The sequence below is a fragment of the Galeopterus variegatus genome, unplaced genomic scaffold (genome assembly GCF_000696425.1).
Source record: "Galeopterus variegatus unplaced genomic scaffold, G_variegatus-3.0.2 Scaffold4773, whole genome shotgun sequence".
NCBI lineage: Eukaryota > Metazoa > Chordata > Mammalia > Dermoptera > Cynocephalidae > Galeopterus > Galeopterus variegatus.
In genome coordinates, this window is record NW_007730884.1 from 133934 (window position 1) to 155899 (window position 21966).

The 21966-nt window shown below is 51.7% G+C and overlaps 4 protein-coding genes and 1 non-coding gene across 6 annotated transcripts in view; all 5 read right to left on the reverse strand.

Annotated features, from left to right (window-relative positions):
• The window catches only part of ETFB (electron-transfer-flavoprotein, beta polypeptide), a 14353-nt gene extending 6065 nt beyond the window's left edge, over window positions 1–8288 (reverse strand). The window contains exons 1-3 of one of the 2 annotated variants that reach the window (XM_008588315.1): window positions 8161–8288; window positions 330–488; window positions 49–207 (exon numbers count right to left, since the gene is read on the reverse strand). In XM_008588315.1, coding sequence (XP_008586537.1) covers window positions 49–207; window positions 330–488; window positions 8161–8217 — 375 coding nt within the window. In that variant the 5' untranslated portion in view covers window positions 8218–8288. The remainder of the gene's footprint in view (window positions 1–48; window positions 208–329; window positions 489–8160) is intronic. The other variant, XM_008588316.1, reaches the window with a different exon arrangement.
• TRNAI-GAU lies at window positions 4740–4813 on the reverse strand. Its single transcript has one exon. It is a non-coding gene; the product is annotated as a tRNA-Ile (tRNA).
• Window positions 8289–9149: 861 nt separating the features above from the next.
• On the reverse strand, window positions 9150–10574 carry CLDND2 (claudin domain containing 2). The gene is made up of 4 exons (XM_008588317.1): window positions 10406–10574; window positions 9893–10030; window positions 9487–9606; window positions 9150–9264 (listed from the first exon to the last, which is right to left on the reverse strand). Exons 1-4 carry the CDS (start codon window positions 10572–10574, stop codon window positions 9191–9193), a joined length of 501 nt encoding a protein of 166 aa, XP_008586539.1. The 3' UTR covers window positions 9150–9190.
• A 2066-nt stretch (window positions 10575–12640) lies between these two features.
• Window positions 12641–13590, reverse strand: NKG7 (natural killer cell granule protein 7). The gene is made up of 4 exons (XM_008588318.1): window positions 13400–13590; window positions 13179–13325; window positions 12960–13094; window positions 12641–12856 (listed from the first exon to the last, which is right to left on the reverse strand). Exons 1-4 carry the CDS (start codon window positions 13554–13556, stop codon window positions 12798–12800), a joined length of 498 nt encoding a protein of 165 aa, XP_008586540.1. The 5' UTR covers window positions 13557–13590; the 3' UTR covers window positions 12641–12797.
• Window positions 13591–19043: 5453 nt separating this feature from the next.
• The window catches only part of LIM2 (lens intrinsic membrane protein 2, 19kDa), a 6988-nt gene continuing 4065 nt past the window's right edge, over window positions 19044–21966 (reverse strand). Inside the window, exons 3-5 of the mRNA XM_008588319.1 lie at window positions 20965–21114; window positions 19633–19767; window positions 19044–19392 (exon numbers count right to left, since the gene is read on the reverse strand). Of these exons, the coding sequence (XP_008586541.1) occupies window positions 19331–19392; window positions 19633–19767; window positions 20965–21114 (347 nt within the window). The 3' untranslated portion in view covers window positions 19044–19330. The remainder of the gene's footprint in view (window positions 19393–19632; window positions 19768–20964; window positions 21115–21966) is intronic.

Here is a 21966-nt window from a genome sequence, read left to right on the forward strand (position 1 = left end):
GAGCAAGAATGAGCTCAAGGACATGAGGGAGGGGCTAGTGACACCCACCTGCTTGCCCAGCAGCACCAGGTCCACATTCTCCTTCTCTGCCAGCTTGGCCAGGACTCGGGCTACCTGCAGGGGACCCAAACAATCCACCTCTGCAGCTGGCACCTCTACATGAATGCCTCGGTCTGCGCCCATGGCTAGAGCAGTGCGGATGGTCTCCTGCCAAGGACAGAAAGGGGCTTGACCTAGCTTCCATCCCCAGGGGACCGAGGAGACTGAACCCCAGCCCCTCCTCCCTCAGACCCAGAAGTCTGTGCCCCGCTCCCTGGGACTCTGAGTACCTGGCACTGCACAGGACCACAGCTGACAGCAATGACTTCCTTCACTAGCTTCTTCTCCTTGAGCCGCACAGCCTCCTCCACGGCGATCTCACAGAAGGGGTTCATGGAGTGCTTCACGCCATCTGTGACCACACCCAACTTGTCGGGCTTCACTCGGATCTGCCCAGCAGGAGGGGAGGGGCAGGGTCAGAAGGAAGCAGGGGAGAAGGCCAGAGCCTCGACACCAACCTCCCACAGGCTGGATGGGACAACAGCAGGCTAGAAAGGGGCAGGACCCTGCCCAAGGTAACAGAGCTCCAGGGACAGAGCTGGGTTAGACTCTGTAGGCAGGGACAGGTCACTCTCTCACTCAGACATTCGTGGGCACCAGGGACATTTGACATGACTGTCCTTACTCTGTCACTGCTCCTTAGGCCTGAAACTGTTTCTCAAATGTTTGTTTACTGGAACCCAAGGTGAGAAATGCACTTTATGATATCCTCAAGTATATTACAAGTACATAGCACATATATTTATATAAATATAAATACCACTGCAATGTGAGGTTTCGTGAGGAATACTTATCCTTACTGAATATGCCATACCCTGACATTTCCTATTCTTTTTTCTCCTGGAATGCTGGCCTTCTACACGAATTTCATGACTCACATGTGGTCACAACTTAATCAAAAAGACACTAGCATTGAAGGCCTCTCTCTGCCAAACAGGAAATTCCTTTCCCCACAAAGTTCATCTTTACTGAGCACCTTCTGTGTGCAAGTGACAGAGGCTCCCAGCCTAGAGCAGGGCGTGTCATGAACAACTAATCCTCCTATTAGTCTCCTGTGGCTGCCATAACAAATCACCGCAGTCCTGGTGGCTTATTGTCTCACAGTTCCGGAATTCCAAAATCAGTTTCAGGGGGCTGTGATCAAGGTGCTGGCAGGGCAGCGCTCCCTCCGGAGGCCCCAGGGGAGGATGTGTTTCTTGCCTCCGCCACTTCTGGTGGCTGCCAGCACTCTTTAGCTTGTGGCTTCATCATTTCAACTTCAAGGCCATGTTCCGGAATTCCAAAATCAGTTTCAGGGGGCTGTGATCAAGGTGCTGGCAGGGCAGCGCTCCCTCTGGAGGCCCCAGGGGAGGATGTGTTTCTTGCCTCCTCCACTTCTGGTGGCTGCCAGCACTCTTTAGCTTGTGGCTTCATCATTTCAACTTCAAGGCCAGTATCTTCGACTCTGTCTTCACATGGCCTTCTCCTCTCTCTGTGTGTCAAATATCCCTCTGCCCCTCTCTTACAAAAACTCTAGGGCTGGCCGTTAGCTCAGTTGGTTAGAGAGCAGTGTTATAACACCAAGGTCAAGGGTTCAGATCCCCATACTGGCCAGCCGCCAAAAGAAAAAGAAAATTAAAAACCAAATCAAAAAACCTGCAAAGCTAAAACCCTTAAAATAGCATTGAGGGCCCACCCAGAAAATCCAGGATAATCCCCCCACCCCAAGATCCCTAAGTTGATCACATCTACAAAGACCCCCTATTTCCAAGTAAGGTAATCTTCTCAGGTTCCAGCGGGTAGGAGTATTTCTTAGCCCACAACAATCTTCTTGATGACAAATGGAGATATTATTGGCCACCAGGCACTAAAGGAGCACCGTGTAGGAGCTCTGTTCTAAGCAATTACACACATCCTCACTTATTAATCCTGGCCACAGCCCAAGAGGGAGGAGCTGTCATTATCCCCTTCTGCAGATAAGGAAACTGGGACTGGCCCAAGGTCACATGGCCAGTCAGCAGTGAGTCTGGGGTGCGTACCTGGGCAGTCCAGCTTCAAGAACTATGCAGTCAAGCCCGTGCTGTCCCACCTGAAGGAGAAGTCTGGGGAACTGTGAGACAGGATGATGGGGGCCTGACCTAGTCTGATGCTGGAGGCGGTTAGGAAAGGCCTCCTGGGGTAGTGGCACTTGAGCTGAGATCTCAGAGATGAACTGGCACTGACTAGGTGAAGTGTGAGGGAAAAGGGTTCCAGGAGGGGCAAGAGCATGTGCAAAGGCCCTGAGCTAGGAAGAGTGGGGAGCGTTTGTGGAGTCAAAGGAGGCCAGTATGGCCAGGGGAGGGCAGTGTGCCATCAGGTCGGAGAGGCTGGTGAGGGCTAGACCACTGGTACAGGCACAGTAACGGTCCCCCAGAGATGTCTACATCCTAATCTCCCTGGAACCTGTGAATGTGACCTTACATGGCAAAAGGGACTTTGCAGATATGATTAATTTAAGGATTTCGAAACAGGGAAGATAATCCTGGATCATCCGAGTGGGCCCTAAATGTCATCACAAGTGTCCTTACAAGTGAAGAGGGAGGTGAGACTGGAAGATGCACCACTGCTGGCTTTGAAGAAGGAGGAAGGGACCACGAGTCAAAGACTGCAGGTGGCCTCCAGAAGCTGGAAAAGGCAAAGCAACAGATTCTCCCCCAGAGCCCCCACAGCTCTGCTGACACCTTGATTTTTAGCTCAGTGAGACTGACTTTGGACTTCAGACCTCCAGAACATAACAGAATAAATCTTTGTTGTTTTAAGCCACTAAGCTTGTGGTACCTTGTTATAGCGGCAACGGGAAACCAATACAACTGTGCAGGGCTCAGCAGGCCGTGGTGAGGGGCTGGGCCCTGGTCCTAAGAACAACAGGGAAGGGTAAAGAGGTGACTGATCCAACTACAGTTTTTACAAGATCATTCTGGATTCTTGGTGGAGAAAATTGGAAAATAACAAGAGGAAGTGAGGAGATAGCTAGGTGGCTGTCAGCCACCTAAATAAGAGATGACAGTGGCCTAGACAGCCATGACAGTGGAGATGAAGAAGTGGATGGACTGGAGAGGTCTTTGAAGGTGGAACTGACAGGGCTTGGTGCTCATGGAAAGAAGAGAGGAAAGAAAGAGTCAAGAATGGTTAGTACAAGCAAGGCAGGATGGCAAGTTCCAATTCAGGCCACTGTGTTCTAGAAGCTCTCAAGGGATGCCTGGAGGAGCCTTGCTTAGGAGTCACATGATCTGGCCTGTAAACTGCCCTCTTTCCCTTTTTCTGTGTGGCCACCACCAAGGACGTGGCCAGAATAGACCCAGGGTGACACCTGGGCCAGCTGGGGACACTGAGACACTCTCTCTTGCTATTTCCTTGTCCCTTTTCTCTGGGGCTGGTGGGTGTGGATGTTCCTTCTACAGGCAGGACAGAATCAGAGATGAAAATAGGAGATTTGGTCAGGGGCTTCCCAGTCTGGCTGTGCCTCAAGGACCAGTAACACTAAAAGATGAAAGAGGAGAGAGAAGTAAGAAGAGGAGAAGAGGAGAAAGGGAAAAGAACAACTGTCATTTTCTCACTGTTATTTCATGTTTAAAAAGTCATTTTAACGCTAAAAATAAGGCTCAAATTTCAGAACTGAATAAATTTGCTTTTAGAAATATAACTGGAATGACCACCGTGTACTGAATCCATGTTTCTTTTCACCAGGAACTGTGCTAAGCATGTCACACATATTACCTCTTGTGTTCTTAGCTAGGATCTACTATTAACCCATTTCACAGGTGAGGAAACTGACCCCTTGGTAGTCATGGTCACCCCCACCTGGGACAATCTTGCCCTAGACATCCTCCTGGCTCAATCTCTTGCCTCTTTGTTCTTCCCTTGCCAGCCTACAGAAAATGCATCATTCCCAACCATTCGTGTCCGACCACCTCGACAGACTACATATGTTGTACGTATTTATATTTATCGTCTATCTTCTCACCCCTCGCAGGCCAACTCCTCGAGGGTAGGGATTTATGTCTGTTTTGCTCATTACTGTATCCCCAGGGCCTCAAACAGTGCCTGGTACATTGTGTAAGTAAATACTTGTCAAATGAATCAATAAGATCTTGTTTACAAGAGTTATACATTAGAATCTCACCTGTCCATCCACTTATTCAACAGCATAAGACCATTTATATTTTTCCTTAAAAAAATAAATTAAAATACAAGGTATTAGTTTCCCCTTTAAGATAGTAAAAGGCCTACAGGCAGGCTACAGAAGAATCCTTAGCCCCCCCACACTCTTGCTCTGGCTGGACTTCTAGCCCCAAGCTTTTGAGGAGAAAGGGATGAGAAATTTCCAGCACCAGGAAGATGTGCCAGCTCATCTTCTCAATGGAAGATGTTTTAAGCTTGAGTTGATTTCGAGCTTGAAAAACACTGTTGATTTAAATTGCATAAGTCAGTAAACAATCGTTGGCCTGAAAAATTAGTCACAGTTTTTTGTTCTGCTTTGTTTTGAAATAGTGATATTTTATAAACTGAGGTAGATGAATCAGCATTCAGTGTCCAGGGGGGCAACTTATTAACCTTCAACAAAAACAGCCACAACCCATATAGGTAATGCTCCAAGTGCTTTTTTTTTTTGTTTTTGTGGCTGGCTAGTATGGGGATCTGAACCCTTGACCTTGGTGTTATCAGCACCATGCTCTACCAACTGAGCTAACTGGCCAGACCCCCACATACTTATTAATACCCTAGACATACACACACGTGCACACACAGACACACACACACACACACACTCTGAGCACAGCATTTGTTATGTTTTGAATAAGTGACTAAATAAACTTCCATTACTACTGCTACCAACAAAAATAACAATACTCACTCAGTGCCAGCCAACACTTACTGTGTGCCAGACACTGTTTTTAGAGCTTATTAAATCTTCACTACAACCCAATGAAGTAGGTACTATCATTATCTCCATTGTACAGAAGAGAAAAATGAGGCTCAGAGAGGTTAAGTGACTTCCTCAAGGTCACATAGCAGGAAGTGGGCCCAGGCAGCTGGGCTCGGAGTCCATACTAAGACCCATTCTAGTAGCGTACCCGCTGTCTGAGACATCAGTGAACACTTCAGACAAACTCTACCCCCCACTGGCCCCCACTGCTCAAATTTCAGAAGCGGAGAACAGACACTAAAGCGATAAATAAGTAAACTACACTGTGGATTACAAAGTTATAAAAGTATGGGGAAAAATATAGCCAGGAGGGGGGGACAGGGACTCTGGAGGCTGTGATTTTAAGTAGATGACCAGGAAAGGCCTCACAGAGAAGGTGATGTTTGAGCAAAGACTTGAAGGAGATACGGGAATGATGCTGGGACACAGAGGTGGCCCTCCCCACAAGAAGCTGCCAGTCTGGGGATGGTGGGGGACAGGGAGGGAACACTGGAGTAAACAGAGGAAGGGCTGATGAAGGCAAGCCCAAGGTGCTACAGGAGCCCCCAAGGACACACCAAGGTAGCCTACGGGTGTGGGTGGAGGGCATCTTGTAAGAGGTGATGCCAGAAAATAACTAAATTTTTATAGAATGGATCAGTCAGTCAAGGCAAGGGAAGGATAGGAAACAGCAGTTGGAGGGTTGAGCAGCAAGGGCACCCAGGCAGAGGGCATAGCAGAGGCAAAGTACCAAGCAAGAGGCAGTCTGGCCTATCAGGAAAGGAGGAGCAGGTTGGAGGTGTGAAAGCACAAAGGGTAAGGGAGGGCCCCAGAAGGGACATGGATGGTTGAACCAGACCATGAAGGGGATGCCAGACCATGAAGCATCTGCAATGCCAGGCTGAGAAGCTGGTACTTTGTCCTGAGGATGCTGGGAAGTCCTGGGAGGGCTGTGAGCAGGGGAGAGCAGGGTCAGCTCTGGGTGCAGGAAGACTCCTAAGGCTGGGAGAGAATGGGCTGACGGGGAGAGACCGAGAACCAGGAAGGAGGCTGGAGCAAGCATCCAGGTGAGAGAATAAGGCCTGAACTGCTGGGGCCATGAGGATGGAGGAGAGACAATGGGGCAGGAGGGACAGGGCTCAGAACTAACAGCCTGAGGGAGGTGAGGGGAAGGAGGGGAAGGAATGGTGCCTGGGGCCTGTCCTGGTGATTAGGTAGCAGGTAGTGTCTGAATCACTTATTTTTTCCAAAAGGGACATCAACAGACACATCCAGTGAAATAGGATGTAATGGAGGGAGCTCTGGGACACTGTGTGAGGGAAACGTAGCACCGACCCTCCAGAAAGTAGAGGAGCTGATACAATGCTGCATACACATGGAACTAACAGGCTGTGGGAGGTGAGGGGAAGGAGGGGAAGGAATGGTGCCTGGGGCCTGCCTGGTGATTAGGTAGCAGGTAGTGTCTGAATCACTTATTTGTTCCAAAAGGGACATCAACAGACACATCCAGTGAAATAGGATGTAATGGAGGGAGCCCTGGGACACTGTGCGAGGGAAACGTAGCACCGACCCTCCAGAAAGTAGAGGAGCTGATACAATGCTGCATACACATTTCTACTCTGTCCTCTAGTTGAACACACTGGAGGAACCCATGTGCCCATCTCTGTGCTGATCAACAGTGGGAAAAGAGCATGAGCCTGTCTGGTGGGGGAGACAGATTTACAACCCCAGACATCCCAGGCCAGAGAGACCAGAGGTGGGGCAGAGAGAGGAGGCCCAGGGGTGCTGTAGGAATACAAAGGAGGCACCCCCAGGAACAGTCAGAGGTGAGAGAAAACCAGGAGACATGGGCCCCAGGGCCCTAAGAGGAGTCTCAAAAAGATGGGCAGCAACATCCTTGTCATATGCTGCCAGAGGCATCATTAGGCCAAGTAGCTGTTGAGTGGAAATAGGAAGGGCAGAGTCTGGAGCCAGACTCGCTAGGGTTTCGATCCTGACTCTCTCTGCCACTTACTAGCTGGGTGATCTGGCAAGTAACTGAACCTCCACGGACCTCAATTTCCTCATCTGTCCAGTGGGATTAATAATATAGAGAGTATTGAGAGGACTGAATGGGTTCATCTCTGTAAAGGATTTATAATGCTTCCTGGCACACAGTAAGTAGTACCCACTGTTAGCTGTTCTGTGTCCCAGTCTGTCTCCTCCCCAACCCATTTCCCAAGCAGGCAGGGGCAGTATCAGCATCACCTTTGATCACTTTCACCCACTGTGAAGCCTCCCAGGTGCCAGGGCCCTGAGCTGAGCAATGCTGGGGACAAAAGGGTGAGCTCCTAATCTGATGGGGGAGACAAACATGCACAACAGTCACCTCTTCAGTCCAGTTTAGGCCAAGCATTGAGAGAAACTGGCCTGAGGGGCCCTGTCTAATTCACCTCTGTCTATATCAGCTTTCCTGTGGGAACAAGCCGAACGGGCTCTCAGAAACGTTATGCACCCCCCCCACCTCCCCCTTATATGGAGAATGAAAACAATTCCTCCAGCTCAGTCAGGTTGGCCCCTTGAACTTTCATCTCTAGCAAATAAACTCCCTCCCTTCCTAGCTAGAGCCTCACCTCCTTGCTCACCCTGTGGCTATGGAGGTGAAAAGACAGCTTCTGGCTCCCCACAGTGCCCTGTCTGACCCCCACTATAACACATCTCCGGTGCGGTAATAGTTAATGGAATAGGTAATGTGTGCAAAGCACGAGTCTGAGTGAAGAATCAGAAGGACCTGGATAGGACTCTCGGCTCTGTCCCTCCCTAGCTGAGTGTCCTCTCTGACTCAGTTTCTCCGTGTGTTAAACAAGGACCACAACTCCTCCGGCGGGTAAGAAATAGAGAAGGTAACTCGCCCCGCATACAGCTATTAGAAGAGTGAGTCCCGAACTGGGAAAAAGGAAACAAGGTCATGACTCCAGAGGGATCATGTGGCAGAACCTCACAGTCTTTGATCTTTGCCCCCAGGTGTGACTTTGACATTTGGGGGAAGATCGGCAGAGGTCGGAGGTTACAAGAAGAACCCCATACAGAGCGCGCTCGTGATCCCGAAAGCGCACGGCCGCGGGAGTCAGGGAGGTGGGAAAGGGGGGCCCGGTCACCTTCACGGCGTAGTCGATGACCCTCTTAACACCCACGAGCGCGCGCAGCTCCGCCATCTTCCTGCCGCGGCCACCTGCGGGGTCAGTCCCCACTCTGACTCTGCCCTCCCGCCACGCCCTCCGTCCTTCTCTGCGCCTGCGCGCCGCGCCGCCAGCCAGTCAACCCCCGCGGAGCCCGCCTCCTCAACAGAGGACCAATCAGGAGGCTGAAGAGAAGGGCGCTGGGCGTGCGATGCGGACCAATGGGAAGAGAGTCCCGGAGGGAGAGACGGGACCGGAGTGGGAGGAGGGGAAGGCGGGGAACAAAGGGCAAAGTCGTGCCGGGAGGGAAGCGCTCCGGGAGTGGAGATCCTCCTGGTCCTCCTAAATTCTTCCCGATGTCCTGATCTGCTCTCCCCCTGCAGATCCCTCCCTTCTTCCCCACCTCTCCAAGTCACCGTGCCATTGTCGCCATGACCACCCGGTGCTCGTGTTGCCACGCCACTGAGTCCTCCAGTGCCGGTGTCTCCCCGTTCTCTCCAAGCCCGTGTTTCTTGTCCCCTCCACTGTCCGCGTCTCCCGTTTTCCTCGATGACAACCCCACACCCTTCCACGCCACTGAGTCCTCCAGTGCCGGTGTCTCCCCGTTCTCTCCAAGCCGGTGTTTCTTGTCCCCTCCACTGTCCGCGTCTCCCGTTTTCCTCGATGACAACCCCACACCCTCTCCATGAGCTCACGCCCCTTATGGCCCCACTCCCCCCGTGTGCTCTTTCCCTCCAAGTCCGTGTCCCTTGCCCACGTTCGTGTCCCTATGTCCATGTCCCCCCCTCCACGTTCACAATAGGTTCATGTCCTTAAATCCAGTCCTCTAGCCTTTATGTATCCCAATGTCTGCGACCCCGTGTCCTTGTCCCCTGTCCTCTTCATGCTCATGTTCCCATGCTCATGTCTGTTCATGTCGCCCGTGTCCGTGTCCCCACGTCCCCAAGAAAGGCAGGCGGAGCCGCGGCGCCAAAAGCCGTTCCTTTATTCTGTCTCGGACAGGCTGAAGTCACAGACACACGGGGAATCCACTGATAGCGTCGGTGCTCTGCACGATCATGTCTGCCAGGAGAAAGCAGAAGCCTGGAGGGGGGAGCAGAGGGCGGGTGGAGGAAGGTGGGTCCTGGGGCGGATGGCCGGGCGGGCCCCGCGACTGGAGTTTGGGGCTCCAATGGCGTCTCTGCTAGGTCTGCGGGAGTCGGGAGTGGACTGAGCAGGGGAGCCCCTGAGGGGTCACTGTGGGTTTTCCTAGGAGGGCAACTGGGGAGTCTCCTCCACCCTCTTCCCGCCGTTCAGGCTACTAACCCGCGAGAATGGAGAAGACCAAAGCCAGCCACCCAGAAAAATAGGACCAGGAGAAGAAGACGTCGTGCTTCCACGCATTCTTCACGGTGTAGCCTATCAAGGCGATCAGCAGCAGCAGCCCTGGGCCCCGCCACCCGTCGGGTGAGCGTGGGCTGCTCAGCGTAGCCGGGTGGGGCGCCCTTTCGGGTCCGCCCCGTCCAGGGTCTATCAGGCCACGCCTATCTCCTTCCTGCGCCGCCTCTGGCCGTGCCGCGTTCTAGTTCCTTCCCCTTCGAATCCTGTCACCTCGAGCCCCGCCGCCTTCCCTCGGCCTCCAGCCCCTCCTCCCAGCTCAGGTCCAGCACCTCACGCCCCACGCCCTGGCTCCCAGGCGCACCCTCTGCCGAGGGGCCTGCAGCCGTCTCACCGCAGAGGAAGAAGGCGCTCGTAGTCTGGCCCCTCAGCGACTCGCCCTGGTGGCACAGAATCCTCAACGCCATCACCATTCCCACGACGCCCAAGCCCGCCGCCAGCGCCATGCACACCCCCGTCACGGCCAGCGTGGCTAGGGAGAGCGGGCCGCATCAGCCCCTCACGGGCGCCGCCCCTGTCGCGACAACCGGTCGCAACAGGAAACTGCCCTGGCCACCACTCCCACCAGCCGGTACGGGGCTAAGAGCCTTGCTCTGCCGACCCGGAATCAGGCATTTGGATGGGGACTTGGAGTTCATGTCACGACAGGCATAATGTGACGGGGGGTTGGAGGGAGGGACAGGGAGGCAGATCCACAAGTGGTGGTTCGTGGTGGCCTCGGTCATGGAGGGGCCGCTGGGATGGAAGGAGTGGGGGTGGGGGCGGCTTATTGTGTGCCCAGCTGTTGTGTCCCGAGCTCTGGGAGCTGGCTGCAGGGGGTCTGAGGTGTGAACGCGCCGGGCCTCACTCTGGCAGAGCATGTTGGAACAGATGCCGTGGTTACACTCCTGCCACAGGCCACTGTGGCCACCATGGTGGCGGGTCCAGTAGTTGGTGGCAGTGGAGAGCACTATGAGGATGTTGGCCAAGAGGATGAACAAAGTGCCCCCACTCTGAAGGCTCCGCTTCACCCCCATGCCACAGAGGCTGCTGCCAAGGGCCACACAGGCAAGATTGGCCACCACCCCTCCTGCCCTAAGGACCCCACTTCAGGACACTCCTACCCCAGCACCTCTCCCTGGGACCCCTGCTTCTCAGGACCTGAAGACTCTCCCTCAGATCCTCCCATGCCCCAGGCCCCGTCCTCAACAGCCCTGCCTGGGGACTCATGATCCCTTCCCCCCAGAACTTGTTCCTCAGTGCCCCAGTCAGTCCTCTTCCCTTTGAAGACCCTGAGGCCTTCACCACAGGCTTCACTGCTTAAGAAGCTATCATCCCAGAGACCTCCCTCCTCCAGTGGAATGTCCCTTCAGCCTGTCCAGTGCCCTCCCCACCCCTACACACACACCCACCTAAGGGACTCACAGCCAGCTCCGCAGGGCTTCTTAAACACAGAGCCCAGAGTGGTGGGGGGAGGAAAACGGGGTCTCTGTGAGGCAGTGGGAGTTCCAGAACCCCCTCCCCCAGCGGCCATTTAAAGGGATAACCACCCTTTACACACACACACTCCAGCAGCTCTCTTAATAGAGTGACAGCTCAGAGTCAGGCAGCAGGTCTTGGGGGAGCTTGAGGGCCATAAGATAGTAGATCATGTCCTTCTTCTAGAAACTTCTCTTCCCTTGACTTCTGAGGCTCGTAAGCTCTCCTGGCTCCCAAGTCTCTGACTGCTCTCTCAGACCCCCATGTGTGCTCCTGCTCCTGCATCTTCTCCCCTCCCTTGAGGCTCCATCCTGCACCCTCTTACCAGGTGCGCCCTTTTACTTTTGCAGCTTCAGTGACCCTTGATACATTGAGAGCACCCCAAACTCCATCTCCAGCCCCAGGTCTCTCTCCTGAGCCCCACACTCGAGTCCTAACTGCTACTCTCTGTCCCCCAGGGTCCTGACCCTCAACCACATCCCAACTGAGCTCAGTATCTTCCGCCAAACCAGAGGTGGAAGCACCGCTCCACCCAGTTTGTCAGGCCAGACCCCTGGGCATTATCCTTGACCCTTCCTGCCCTTCTCCCCACAGATCCCTTGGATCCTCAAGTCCTGTTCTTCCTGCCCCTGAATCTGCCTGGCTCATTCCCTCCTTTCCATCTCAGGCCCTGGTCCCAGGTCAGGCCTTGTCCGCTCCCACCTGTGCATTGCCAACTCCTCCCTATCCTTCTGGCCTCCCCTCCTAGTCCCTAGAAGGGTCTTTCTGGCACCCAGAGCTGAACTTCAGAGTTTTCTCCTAACTCTTCATCACCCTCAGGAGAAAGTCCAGCATGGCATTTGAGGCCTCCAAACTCTCCATCTTCATTTTCCATCCCCCCACATTCTACACTCTGGCCACAGAGCACCATTCTCCATCCCCTGAAAACTCCTGGCCTTCCCATGCCTCCATCTTTGGTCCCCTCTGCCTGGATATTACCTTTCCTTGGGCTTCAAGAAGTTTCTAAATACCATCTCCCCAGAAGCTCACCTCTATCCTCCATGATGTGGTCATTCTTTCTCTGGTGCCCTCCCTGGGCTCTGACTGCTGTCTGGCCTGTATTAACTGCTTTTGGTCTGTAACAGACCCCCTCACCCCCCCACCCCGCATCTCATCAGACCGCAAGCCCCTGGTGGACTCATATCAGCCCCGATCTGATCCATGTCAGCATACCCAGCACGGCCCTGCAGAGAGGGCTTGCTCAGGAAACAGCTGCTGAAGGAGCGAAAGAACTAATGAAACAGGCAAAGAGAACTGAAAGAGACTGAAAGCCAGGGAGGGCAGAATTCTGGTGAGGGTTACAAAATCAGAGAAGAGAGAAGGAAAGAGAGCTAACTAAAGGAAGAAAGACCAGGAAGAAAAGAGAAGGAGGGATAGGAACAGGGAGAAAGAAAAGCAGGAGAGAAGGAGGGAGACATGGGGAGAGGTGTCTGTGTCCACACAGGCCCTCCCACTGGGCAGGAGCACCCTGTGTGCTGGTCTGGCAGGCTCTCACCCCCACCAGGTGCCCAGTGTCACCCACCGTGAATGAAGCTGGTGTATGGTTGGTTTATGTCTTGGCTGAATTAATCTCGGAATAACCAGGTTCCAGCAAATTTTTGTTGAATGAATGAAGAAACAACTGAAGGGGCTGGGGAGGGCTGTGAGTGAGGGACAGGCAAGATCAGGTATTCCTGGGCTCCTGATGACGCCACCTTCAGAGAATCGTGCTCAAAACTTGTCCTGCTGTTCTTGCCTTCTGCTCACAAGGTTTCGTAGCCAGACTGATGAGCACCACAGTGAGCGCTCAGACTTAGGGCACCTGGGGTGGCCAGAGAGCATGTAAGCACTTGCCCAACCCTGTTCCCTCAGAGTCCCCCGTTGGGCCCTCCCAAGCTCCCCTGGGCAGCGGGTAGGGTGTTCACCTGCACTGAAAAAGAGGATAGCTGAGACCCAGCCCAGGTAGAAGGACCAGGAGAAGAAGGTCTGGATCTGGGGGTGTGGAGGCTGGCTCCAACGCTCGCCAGTGTACACCGCCATGGCCACCATCATGGTGAGGGCTGGGGACGAGGACAAGAGATGGCTCAGCCCCTCCGCAGGAACTTGCCGGCTCCCAATGCCCAAGTCCAGCCCAGAGTCCTTACCTGCAGCAAAGGCTGTGATGGTTGAGACAAGGGGGCCACGGCCTGGGGCAGACAGTGAGGGGATGCAGGACAGGACAAGGAAGCCCACAGACAACAGGCCCCACAGGGCTGCCAGAATGCAGAAGCTCTGTGTCACATGGATGTAGCCTGATCGGAGAGGAAGCCTTTGAGTGCCCGTCTGCACTGGCCATCCCCCCGCAAGAGAATCTACTTCTCCTTACCTGCTACTGGGTCCTGATGCCCCGTTGGCCAGAGGCCCGAGTGAGCTGAGGATTTGGGCCCTCTGGCCGCGAACCAGAAATCGGTGCTCAGAGCAACTAGGGAGGATGTCAGGCCCAGGGAGCCAGCAAGCAGGGCCAGGGATCGACAGGGCTCCATGGGGGGTGAGCGCTGGGCTTCTGGGTCCTGAGGGATGAAGAGGGTGCTAATCCTGACTCCTGGGTCTCTGAGCTCAAGAAAGGGAAGCCAGAAAACAGTAGGATCAGCTTACAGGCCTGTGCTCCTTCAGACAAGGTTGGTTTCGCTGCTGACTTTTCACACACTCTCCCTTCCTGGGTTGCACAGACAACGTCTTCCCTCCCTCTCTGGTGGGTCTGGTTCCCCTCCTTGTGTGTGGTGGGGGAGGGCACAGAGGGTGTCGAATCATCAGTGGTTTAGGTAGTGGTTTAGAACTTGCATCTCTGTCTCAGGTTCTATACCTCCCACCCTTGGAGCTCTCAACACCATGAGGGCTTCCTGGAAGGGGTGAGAGAGAGATTTGGGGGCCCAGAGGTGGGAAGTGGCCAATCAGGCTTTGGTGTGAATTAAATAGGAGGAGAGATGTGGCCGGAGGGGACAGTTGGGGATGAGTCATGCTTTCCTGTGGGTTCTGCAACCTTCCATTCTAGGAGAGGAGGGCCCCAACACTAGAGTCTCCACCAAATGAGGGGGCTGAAGGTCAGACTCCTGGGGCTAGAGGAGGAAGAAACTGGGGGGCCTAAACTCTAGGTCCTGAGGGAGGAACAGGTGGTGGGGGCTTAGATTCCTGGGTTCTTCCCTGATTGGAGTTTATGCCCAGGGCAGGCAAATGGTAGAGAATCACAGTTCTGAAAGGTTTATGGAAAGGAAGACATGCCCACGTCCTCATCTGATAAATGAGTGCAGAGGCAGCTCGGTTTGCAGTCGGGCCTCCGGTGTGGTGGGCCTCATCACCAGGATCAGGGTGCCTGGGGGGGTGGGGGTGGATTATGAGGATGTCAGTACAGCAAGCTCCAGCCCTCCAAGCACTAGTCTCTACCCACACCAGCGTCAGATCCTGTGCAAAACCTCAACTGTGATCAGGTATGAAGTGAAGGTGCCACAGCCCATGTAGAATGTCCAGAAAAACCTGACCTCTGTGAAGTGGGAGATGGCCCAGAAGAGGACCTCAGTCATAAAGATGAACTGGGCTAGCCGTCCCAGGACAGCTGGTGAATAGGGAGAACCAGAAATGAACCAAGAGGCTGGGTGCTCTACTTTATTGTAGACTCCAATTTGCAGGGCCTCATCCCTCACCCAGACTCTCACCAGTGAGGCAACTGGCCACTCCTCAGAATGTGTTAACTAGGACAGGCTCGCAGAGGTAGGTGGAAGTCATGAGCAGCAGGGCCACCAACATAAAAATGGATGTGGGCAGGGCTCTGGCAAGGAGCATCCGGGTGGGTTTCAGGAAGTCTGGGTCATGGACATGTTGTAGACCATCTGTGACCTTGAGCCTATCCCAAACCCAACACCTTTCATAACCCTAGCTCCAACCCAAAACTCAACTCCATCCTCAAATCCAATCCCATCCCTAACCCCAATGTCATCCCATCTCCAATCCTTAATGTAACACCATCTCTGCCCTTAAAAACTCCATTCTTCTGGGGCCGGCCCGGTGGCGCACTGCTACAGTGCGCCGCTTGGGAAGCGTGGTGGCGCTCCCGCCGAGGGTTCAGATCCCACGTACGGACCGGCCGCTCACTGGCTGAGCGAGGTGCGGGAGCAGCACCGAGGGTTGCGATCCCGTGGCCGGTCCCGGTCTGGTACGGGCGCGACACTGAGGGTTGCGATCCGTTGCCGGTCACGAAAAAAGACAAAAAGGAAAAAAAAAAAACAACTCCATTCTTCTTTCTAAGCTCAATCCCCATTACGAACTCAATACTATCCCCAAATTCAACATCATCTCCAAATCTGACCCCATTCTCATTCCCAAACTCAAACCAAAACCAAACGCTAAACTCAACACGATCCTTAACCCCAGCTCTAACTCTTAATCTAACCCCACTCTCATCCTCAAATCTAACTCCTTTCTCATTCCCAAACCCAACCCCAAACTCAACCTCAACTACAGACTCAACCCCATCCCCAGCCCCACACTTAACCCCATCCCCAAACCTAACCCGAGTTCCAGCTCCAAATCCAACCTTGTCCCCATCCCCAAACTTACACCTATCCTCATTCCCATCCCCAACTCCAACTTCAGCCCCGTCCTACACTCACTTTCTTCTTTATTCTTCTCCCCAACCCCTACAATTCCTACAAAATTCCATCCATTTTCATCTTCAAGTCACCTTCAAGTTTAATCTTATAATCCTCTTTCTCGTCTCCCCAAGTCACCACCGCCACCACCCCCGTGGCACATATGCACGCACATGGGTGAACTGTACCTGGCTCCATAAGTCTTAGCACATGTAGGCATCACAGGCTGACAGCAGGTCCAGGTTCTTGGTGCCCCCTGGCACACACACCTCAAGCCAGGAAGGGCAGAGGAAGGCGACCAAGAAGAGCACAAAATCAAGGTAGCTGAATGTGGCCTTAAAGATAAAGTCGTCCTGCAGTAACTCCATCTGCTTTCTCAACAAGATGTGGTCTGGGGTTGCCAAAGGGAAAGATCAGGCCTGTTCCGAAGCTTTTCCCGAGAGTGCATGTCCCCTCCTTGGCCACACTATCCAAATTGTTGGTTTCCTTAGGTCTCTACCAGTCTTGTCCAAGCGCTGCCAGCTTTTCTGAATCACCCCAAGTCGCTCCCAGTCTCAGAAGCTCCTCAGCAGCTCCCAACTGACACAGAACACCCAGACATCATCACTCCAGGGGGCTCCTTCTGAGGCTCTGCCCAGTCCTCAGGCCCACCCTCACCACCCAGAGCCTTGGTCTTCATTCTATGGGTATTGGTTCTGTCTTGAGCTGATGTCCCCACCCACACAGTCCCAAGGATCCACCCATAGTCTGGGACCTCCTTCCCACACCCCTAACCCGATTATTGTTTCCCAGATCCTCCTGACTTGTCCTGATCCGAAGTGTTTCTCCTTCTACCACTTCCCACACGTTCTTTCAGACCTCAAGAACTTTAAGGCAGGAATGAGATCCGATTAATTTGTGGGCCCCCAAATTTGGGGATATGGCATTGCACAAGACAGATAAGACCTTTGTCCTCAATTAGTCTACATTCTATTACATATTCTATTAAAGAAATGAATGCTGCTTATAAATAGTTATTATGGAAGGCATCATCATTTCTGTTGAGGCTTGCTCTATTAATATTTAATGCAATCTATTATAATAATAAAAAGACTTTGAATCTCAATAGCATTAGAGTAGATCCCAATAAATGATATTTTAAGTAAGTCAATAAATACCATTATCATTTGACCTGAATAAATATTTATTATTCGACAAATATTCTTTTGAGTGATGTGCCAGGTGCTGTCTTACAAGCACTGGGGATCCAGAGGCAACCAAAAACAGACAAAATTTTCTGCCTTGGTGGTGCCTATATTCTTGTTGGGGGACACAGTAAGACATCTAAGAGAAGTATAGAGTATGTTTGTAAAAAGTGCTGTGGAGAAACAAAAGCAAAGAAGAGGGAGAGAAAGTGTATTGTGATTTTAAGTAGGGTGGCCAGGCACGCCTCACTGAAAAGTTAGATTTTGAGCAGAAGGACATTTGGGAGGAGTGGTCCAGGCAGAGGTTGGACACGTGCCGGGACCGAGAGGAGGTCAGCAGTCCTGAAGCAACAGTGAGTGAGCAGTAAAGAAATAACTCTTCCCAGCTCCTGGACAGGAACCTCTGAGCCCTTGAAAAGGTAAGACTGTCCTCATTTACCCAGAAGCCACGGTCATAACAGCTGGTTTATGCTAACAATGTGATTTATGATAGGGACCTTGGGTGACACTGTATCAGTTTGACCTCTGGAAGGACTGGAAACTGACAAAGTAAGGTCAGCCACATGGTGCTCCAGGCCTATGAGTCTGATCCCCATGCAAACCCCTCACGCTCAGGTGAGCTTCCCTGGTTGGCGACTTGCCATGCATACTGTCATACATTGTTGTCGGGAGGATTATCTCTGCCTGTGTGACTCCACTGGTCGAGGACAACCAGAAGCTCATACCTGGTCTCTCCTGACTCTGCCCTAGGCACCTTTTCCCTTCGTTGATTTTAATCTGTTATCCTTTTGCTGTAACAAACCAGAACCACAAGTATAACAGCTTTTCTGAGGTCTGCGAGTCCTTCTAGTGAATCATTAAAACTGAGGGTGGTCATAAGGACCCCTGAACTGTAGTGAGTGAAGGGGTATGAAGTCAGAGAGTTAGTGGGGGCCAGGGCATGTGGCCTCTTGTACATTAGTGGAATTTAGCTTTGCACCTGAAATGGGAGGCACTGGAGGGTTTAGAGCAGGGGAGCAACACGATTTGAGTCACATTTAAATGAAACTCTACCTGGATGCTGTGTGGAGAATATACTGCAGCAGGTAGGGAAAGATGAGGGTAGCAGGGAAGATAGTTATAAGATTGTGGCAATTAGTCAGGTGAGCAGTGATGGTGGCTTGGACCAGGGAGATGTCTATGGATGATCAAATTCTGGATACGTCTTTAAGGTAGAGCCAGTGCTATTATTTACTGAAAAATTAGATGTTGGATGTGACAGAAAGAAAGGAACTGGGATGATCCCAAAGTTTTTGGCTTGAGCAGCTGGATAAAAATGAAGTTGTCATTTCTTAAGGTTAGGGAGCTAGTGAGAGGAGCATGTGAGGGCGTGTGTGAGAGAGGTCAGGGATTTATTTTTAGACATGTGAAACTTGAGATGCCTCTTCTATTCAAGTGGAAAATTTTGAGTAAGTAGCTGGAGATATAAGTCTATAGCTTTAACATAATTATTATTGCCAGAGTAAGCTCCTATAAATATGATTAGTGGAATAATAATTATTACTTGGTAACTATTTCTATTTAACAGGCCTCAAAAAATTATTATCAGAGAAGGCCTCAATTGCCATTATTATTAGAAAAAAGCCTCTATAAATATAGAATTATTGTTATTTGAGGAGGCACCAGTAAATATTATTTTGGGGAATAAGCCTCTATTAATATAATATTTATTAACATAGGCTGCAATAAATACTCTGATCAGAATCTACCTTGCTAAATCGTCTTATTATCTTGTGATTGGCGTCAGTAAATGTCATGGCAATTGGCATCAGTTTATTGAATAAACTAATGAATGAGTGAAAGAAGAGAAGGTCAAGATCATGAATGGAGGATGCAGAGGCAGTTGCAGAGGCGAAGGCTCAGAGTTCTAGTGTTTCTAGTTGGAGCGGGAGGAGGTCAGAAGAGCCAACTGGAGACGGGGGTGGGAGGGCAGGGAGGTTGTTTAGTCACAGATCTTTTCATTTATCCTTTTATTCTACACATCCATTTCCTGGAAGCTGAACTGTGCTTGACTTTTGGGCAGGGACTGTTGTGATTTATCTCTGTCTCCATCCCTACAGAAACTGAGAAGGTTGAACCTCCATAACACAGCACCCCCTCCCCACACCCACCATACTCACACCTATGTCTCCTCATTCCAATCTTTTATGGATCCACACTTTAGTAGTTTCACATCAGTTTTATTATGCCCCAAAAGCCGCTCTAATAAATATTTCATTTTTCTAACAACTTGCCTGGCAGACGGGGGCTTGGGTCTTCTCAACTCTCTCCCACAAGACCCTATTCTTCCTCCCTCCCCCTTAGGACACGGGAGTCAGGGCCCCCACCCAGATTCCAGGACTGAGCCTCTTAACCTCCCCAGGAACCAGAACTTCAGGCCTCTAGACCCTCCCTTTCCTCTTCAGTGACCTCACTTTAACATCATGATGAAGTTGGGGGATACATTTGGGTTCAGCGGGGAGTGGACAGGCGCCGACATTCATGCATCCGGTAAGCACACATGTAGAAAATCCCTGTGTGAGAAGAGATCTCAGTTGACTCCCCTGAACCACCCCTGGTTCTTATTCCCATTCCAAGAGACCTCAACACTCCCTTTCTCCCTAAGTGTCCACAGTCCCCAAACTTCTTGGGTCTAGAGTCTGCCTTCTGACTCAGTGCTGTGGGATCCACGTGAGACACCCTGTCATCTCCCCCTCTGAAGTATTGCCCATTGTACCCCAGACACAGACCCTCCCACCCCTCGGCCCAAGTACCTGCAAAGAAGGTCATGAGCAGGGCCACCCAGCCCAGGATGTAAGACCAGGAAAAGCGCCAGTCCCCAAAGCGACGGCCGAGGAAGCTGACGGTGACTCCCGTGTAAATGGCCAAGGCCAGCAGGACAAAAAGGGCTGGGGAGAGAAGGTGGGAAGATCTGGATATGAGCAGGGAGTTGAAGATAGGGATGGGGTAGAGTTGGGTTGGGAGGGGGTAAGGATAAAGGTGAGGATGGGGGCTGAGTTGAGACTGGGAGTAAAGATGATTAGGGGGGTAGGGTTGGGATGAGGCTGGGGCAGAATTTTGTTGTACATTAAAGAATTTAACTGGTCATTGTCCCTGATTCCTGGGAGGGAGACTCTAAATCCTTGAATTTCCTGAGTCATAGGAGGAGGTAGGGTTGAGATGGGCTGGGGCAAAATTGTGTTGTATAATAAGGAATTTGACTGGTCATTGTCCATGATTCCTGTGAGGAGACTCTCAGTCTTTGGAATTTCATGAGTCATAGGAGTACCTTTGCTATTCATGAGTCCCTTAAACCACACCTGAATTTATGCTAATAAATGAGATGATTCAAGATGGGGGCCTGTCACCAGAAAGACTGACAATGTAGTTAGAGGGTTGGGGCTTTATGCCACTTGTCAGCCCAACCTCTGGGCGCCAGAGGAGAGCTGGAGATTGAGTTCAATCAATCATGCCTATGTAATGATACTACAATAAAAACTCTGAACACTGAAGTTCAGTGGGGCTTCTTGTTGGTGAACACATCTATGTGCTAGGAGGAAGACCCCTGATCCACAGATGGAGGACTTGGAAGCTCTGCACTTGGGACCCTCCCAGGCTTTACCGTATGTGTCTCTTCATTGGCCTTGTACTGAATTTTGTTGCCTATAGGAAAATCGTAATCATAAGTATAGCACTTTCCTGAGTTCTTTGACCTGTTCCAGCAAACTTTTGAACCTAAATGGATCTTGGGAGCCCCCAAATTTGTACCCAGTTGGTCAAAAGTGTGAGTGACCAGAGAACCCCACTAGCAGTTTGTATCTGAGGTAAGGGCCTCAGGTTGGGGACTGTGCCTTTAACCTGTGGAGTCTGACACTAACTCTAGGTGGTCAATGCCAGAATTAAATTGCAGTATGCTGGTTGGTGTTAGAATAGGCTGGAATTAGATATAGTCGTAAGGTTGGCTTGGGAGCTGGGGTTGGAATTAGCGTAGGGGCGGAATTGAGAGGAAGTAGGAGTAGGTGGTGGGGATAGACTGGAGTTGAAAACAGGAAGGAAGTTGGAGATGGAAGTTAGGAGAGGGATAGGAGTAGTGTGGGCTCACTCACTGGAGGCGAAAAACATGATGCCGGCAGAGAAGGGCCGGGAGAGGCGGGTGAAGGTGGGCTGTTGAGCGAAGGCCAGGATGCCCATGATGATGCCGGAGGTGGCACACAAGGCTGACAGGATCATGAAGGCCCGGGTGGCATTCCAGTATGCTGTGGGAGCACCCCATTGTCACTCTCATGCCTGCCCTGCTCTCTCAGTGGGGGGACGCTGCTACCACTGGGATGAGAATGCCATGTCCCTCTCCAAATCCCTGACCCAGCTCCTCCTTTACATCTCCACAAGTGCCATCTTTTTCACATGGAAAACTCCTCCTCATCCTTCATAGCCCAGCTCTCAAGACCCCTCCTCTAGGAAGCATCCCTTCACCCCTCAAGCATCATCTTCACATACTGCTCTGGGCTCTGACTCACTTTGTCTGTCTCCCCCTGCAGCCTGACTGCTCCCTGAGGACAGGGGATGGGTTGATTCTGTGTCACAAACACCCCAGAACGGGTTTGGTTTGCACATCAGCCTGGAGAAATGATTGTTACCCGAAAGCATGAATGCCGATTCCCAGTGACTCACTTTGTCTGTCTCCCCCTGCAGCCTGACTGCTCCCTGAGGACAGGGGATGGGTTGATTCCGTGTCACAAACACCCCAGAACGGATTTGGTTTGCACATCAGCCTGGAGAAATGATTGTTACCCGAAAGCATGAATGCCGATTCCCACATCCTCTTGATAATCCCTCTCTATCCTCTCTCACAGTGCTCTCTTCCATTTCCTTCACACCACTTGCCCATACCTGAAAATATCCTATTTGTTTTTGACTTGTTTATGTTCGTTTCCACTAAATTATTAGCTCTGTGAGGACAAAGGCTTTACTATCTCTTTCACTGCGTTTCCTTCACACCACTTGCCCATACCTGAAAATATCCTATTTGTTTTGACTTGTTTTGACTTGTTCGTTTCCACTAAATTATTAGCTCTGTGAGGACAAAGGCTTTACTATCTCTTTCACTG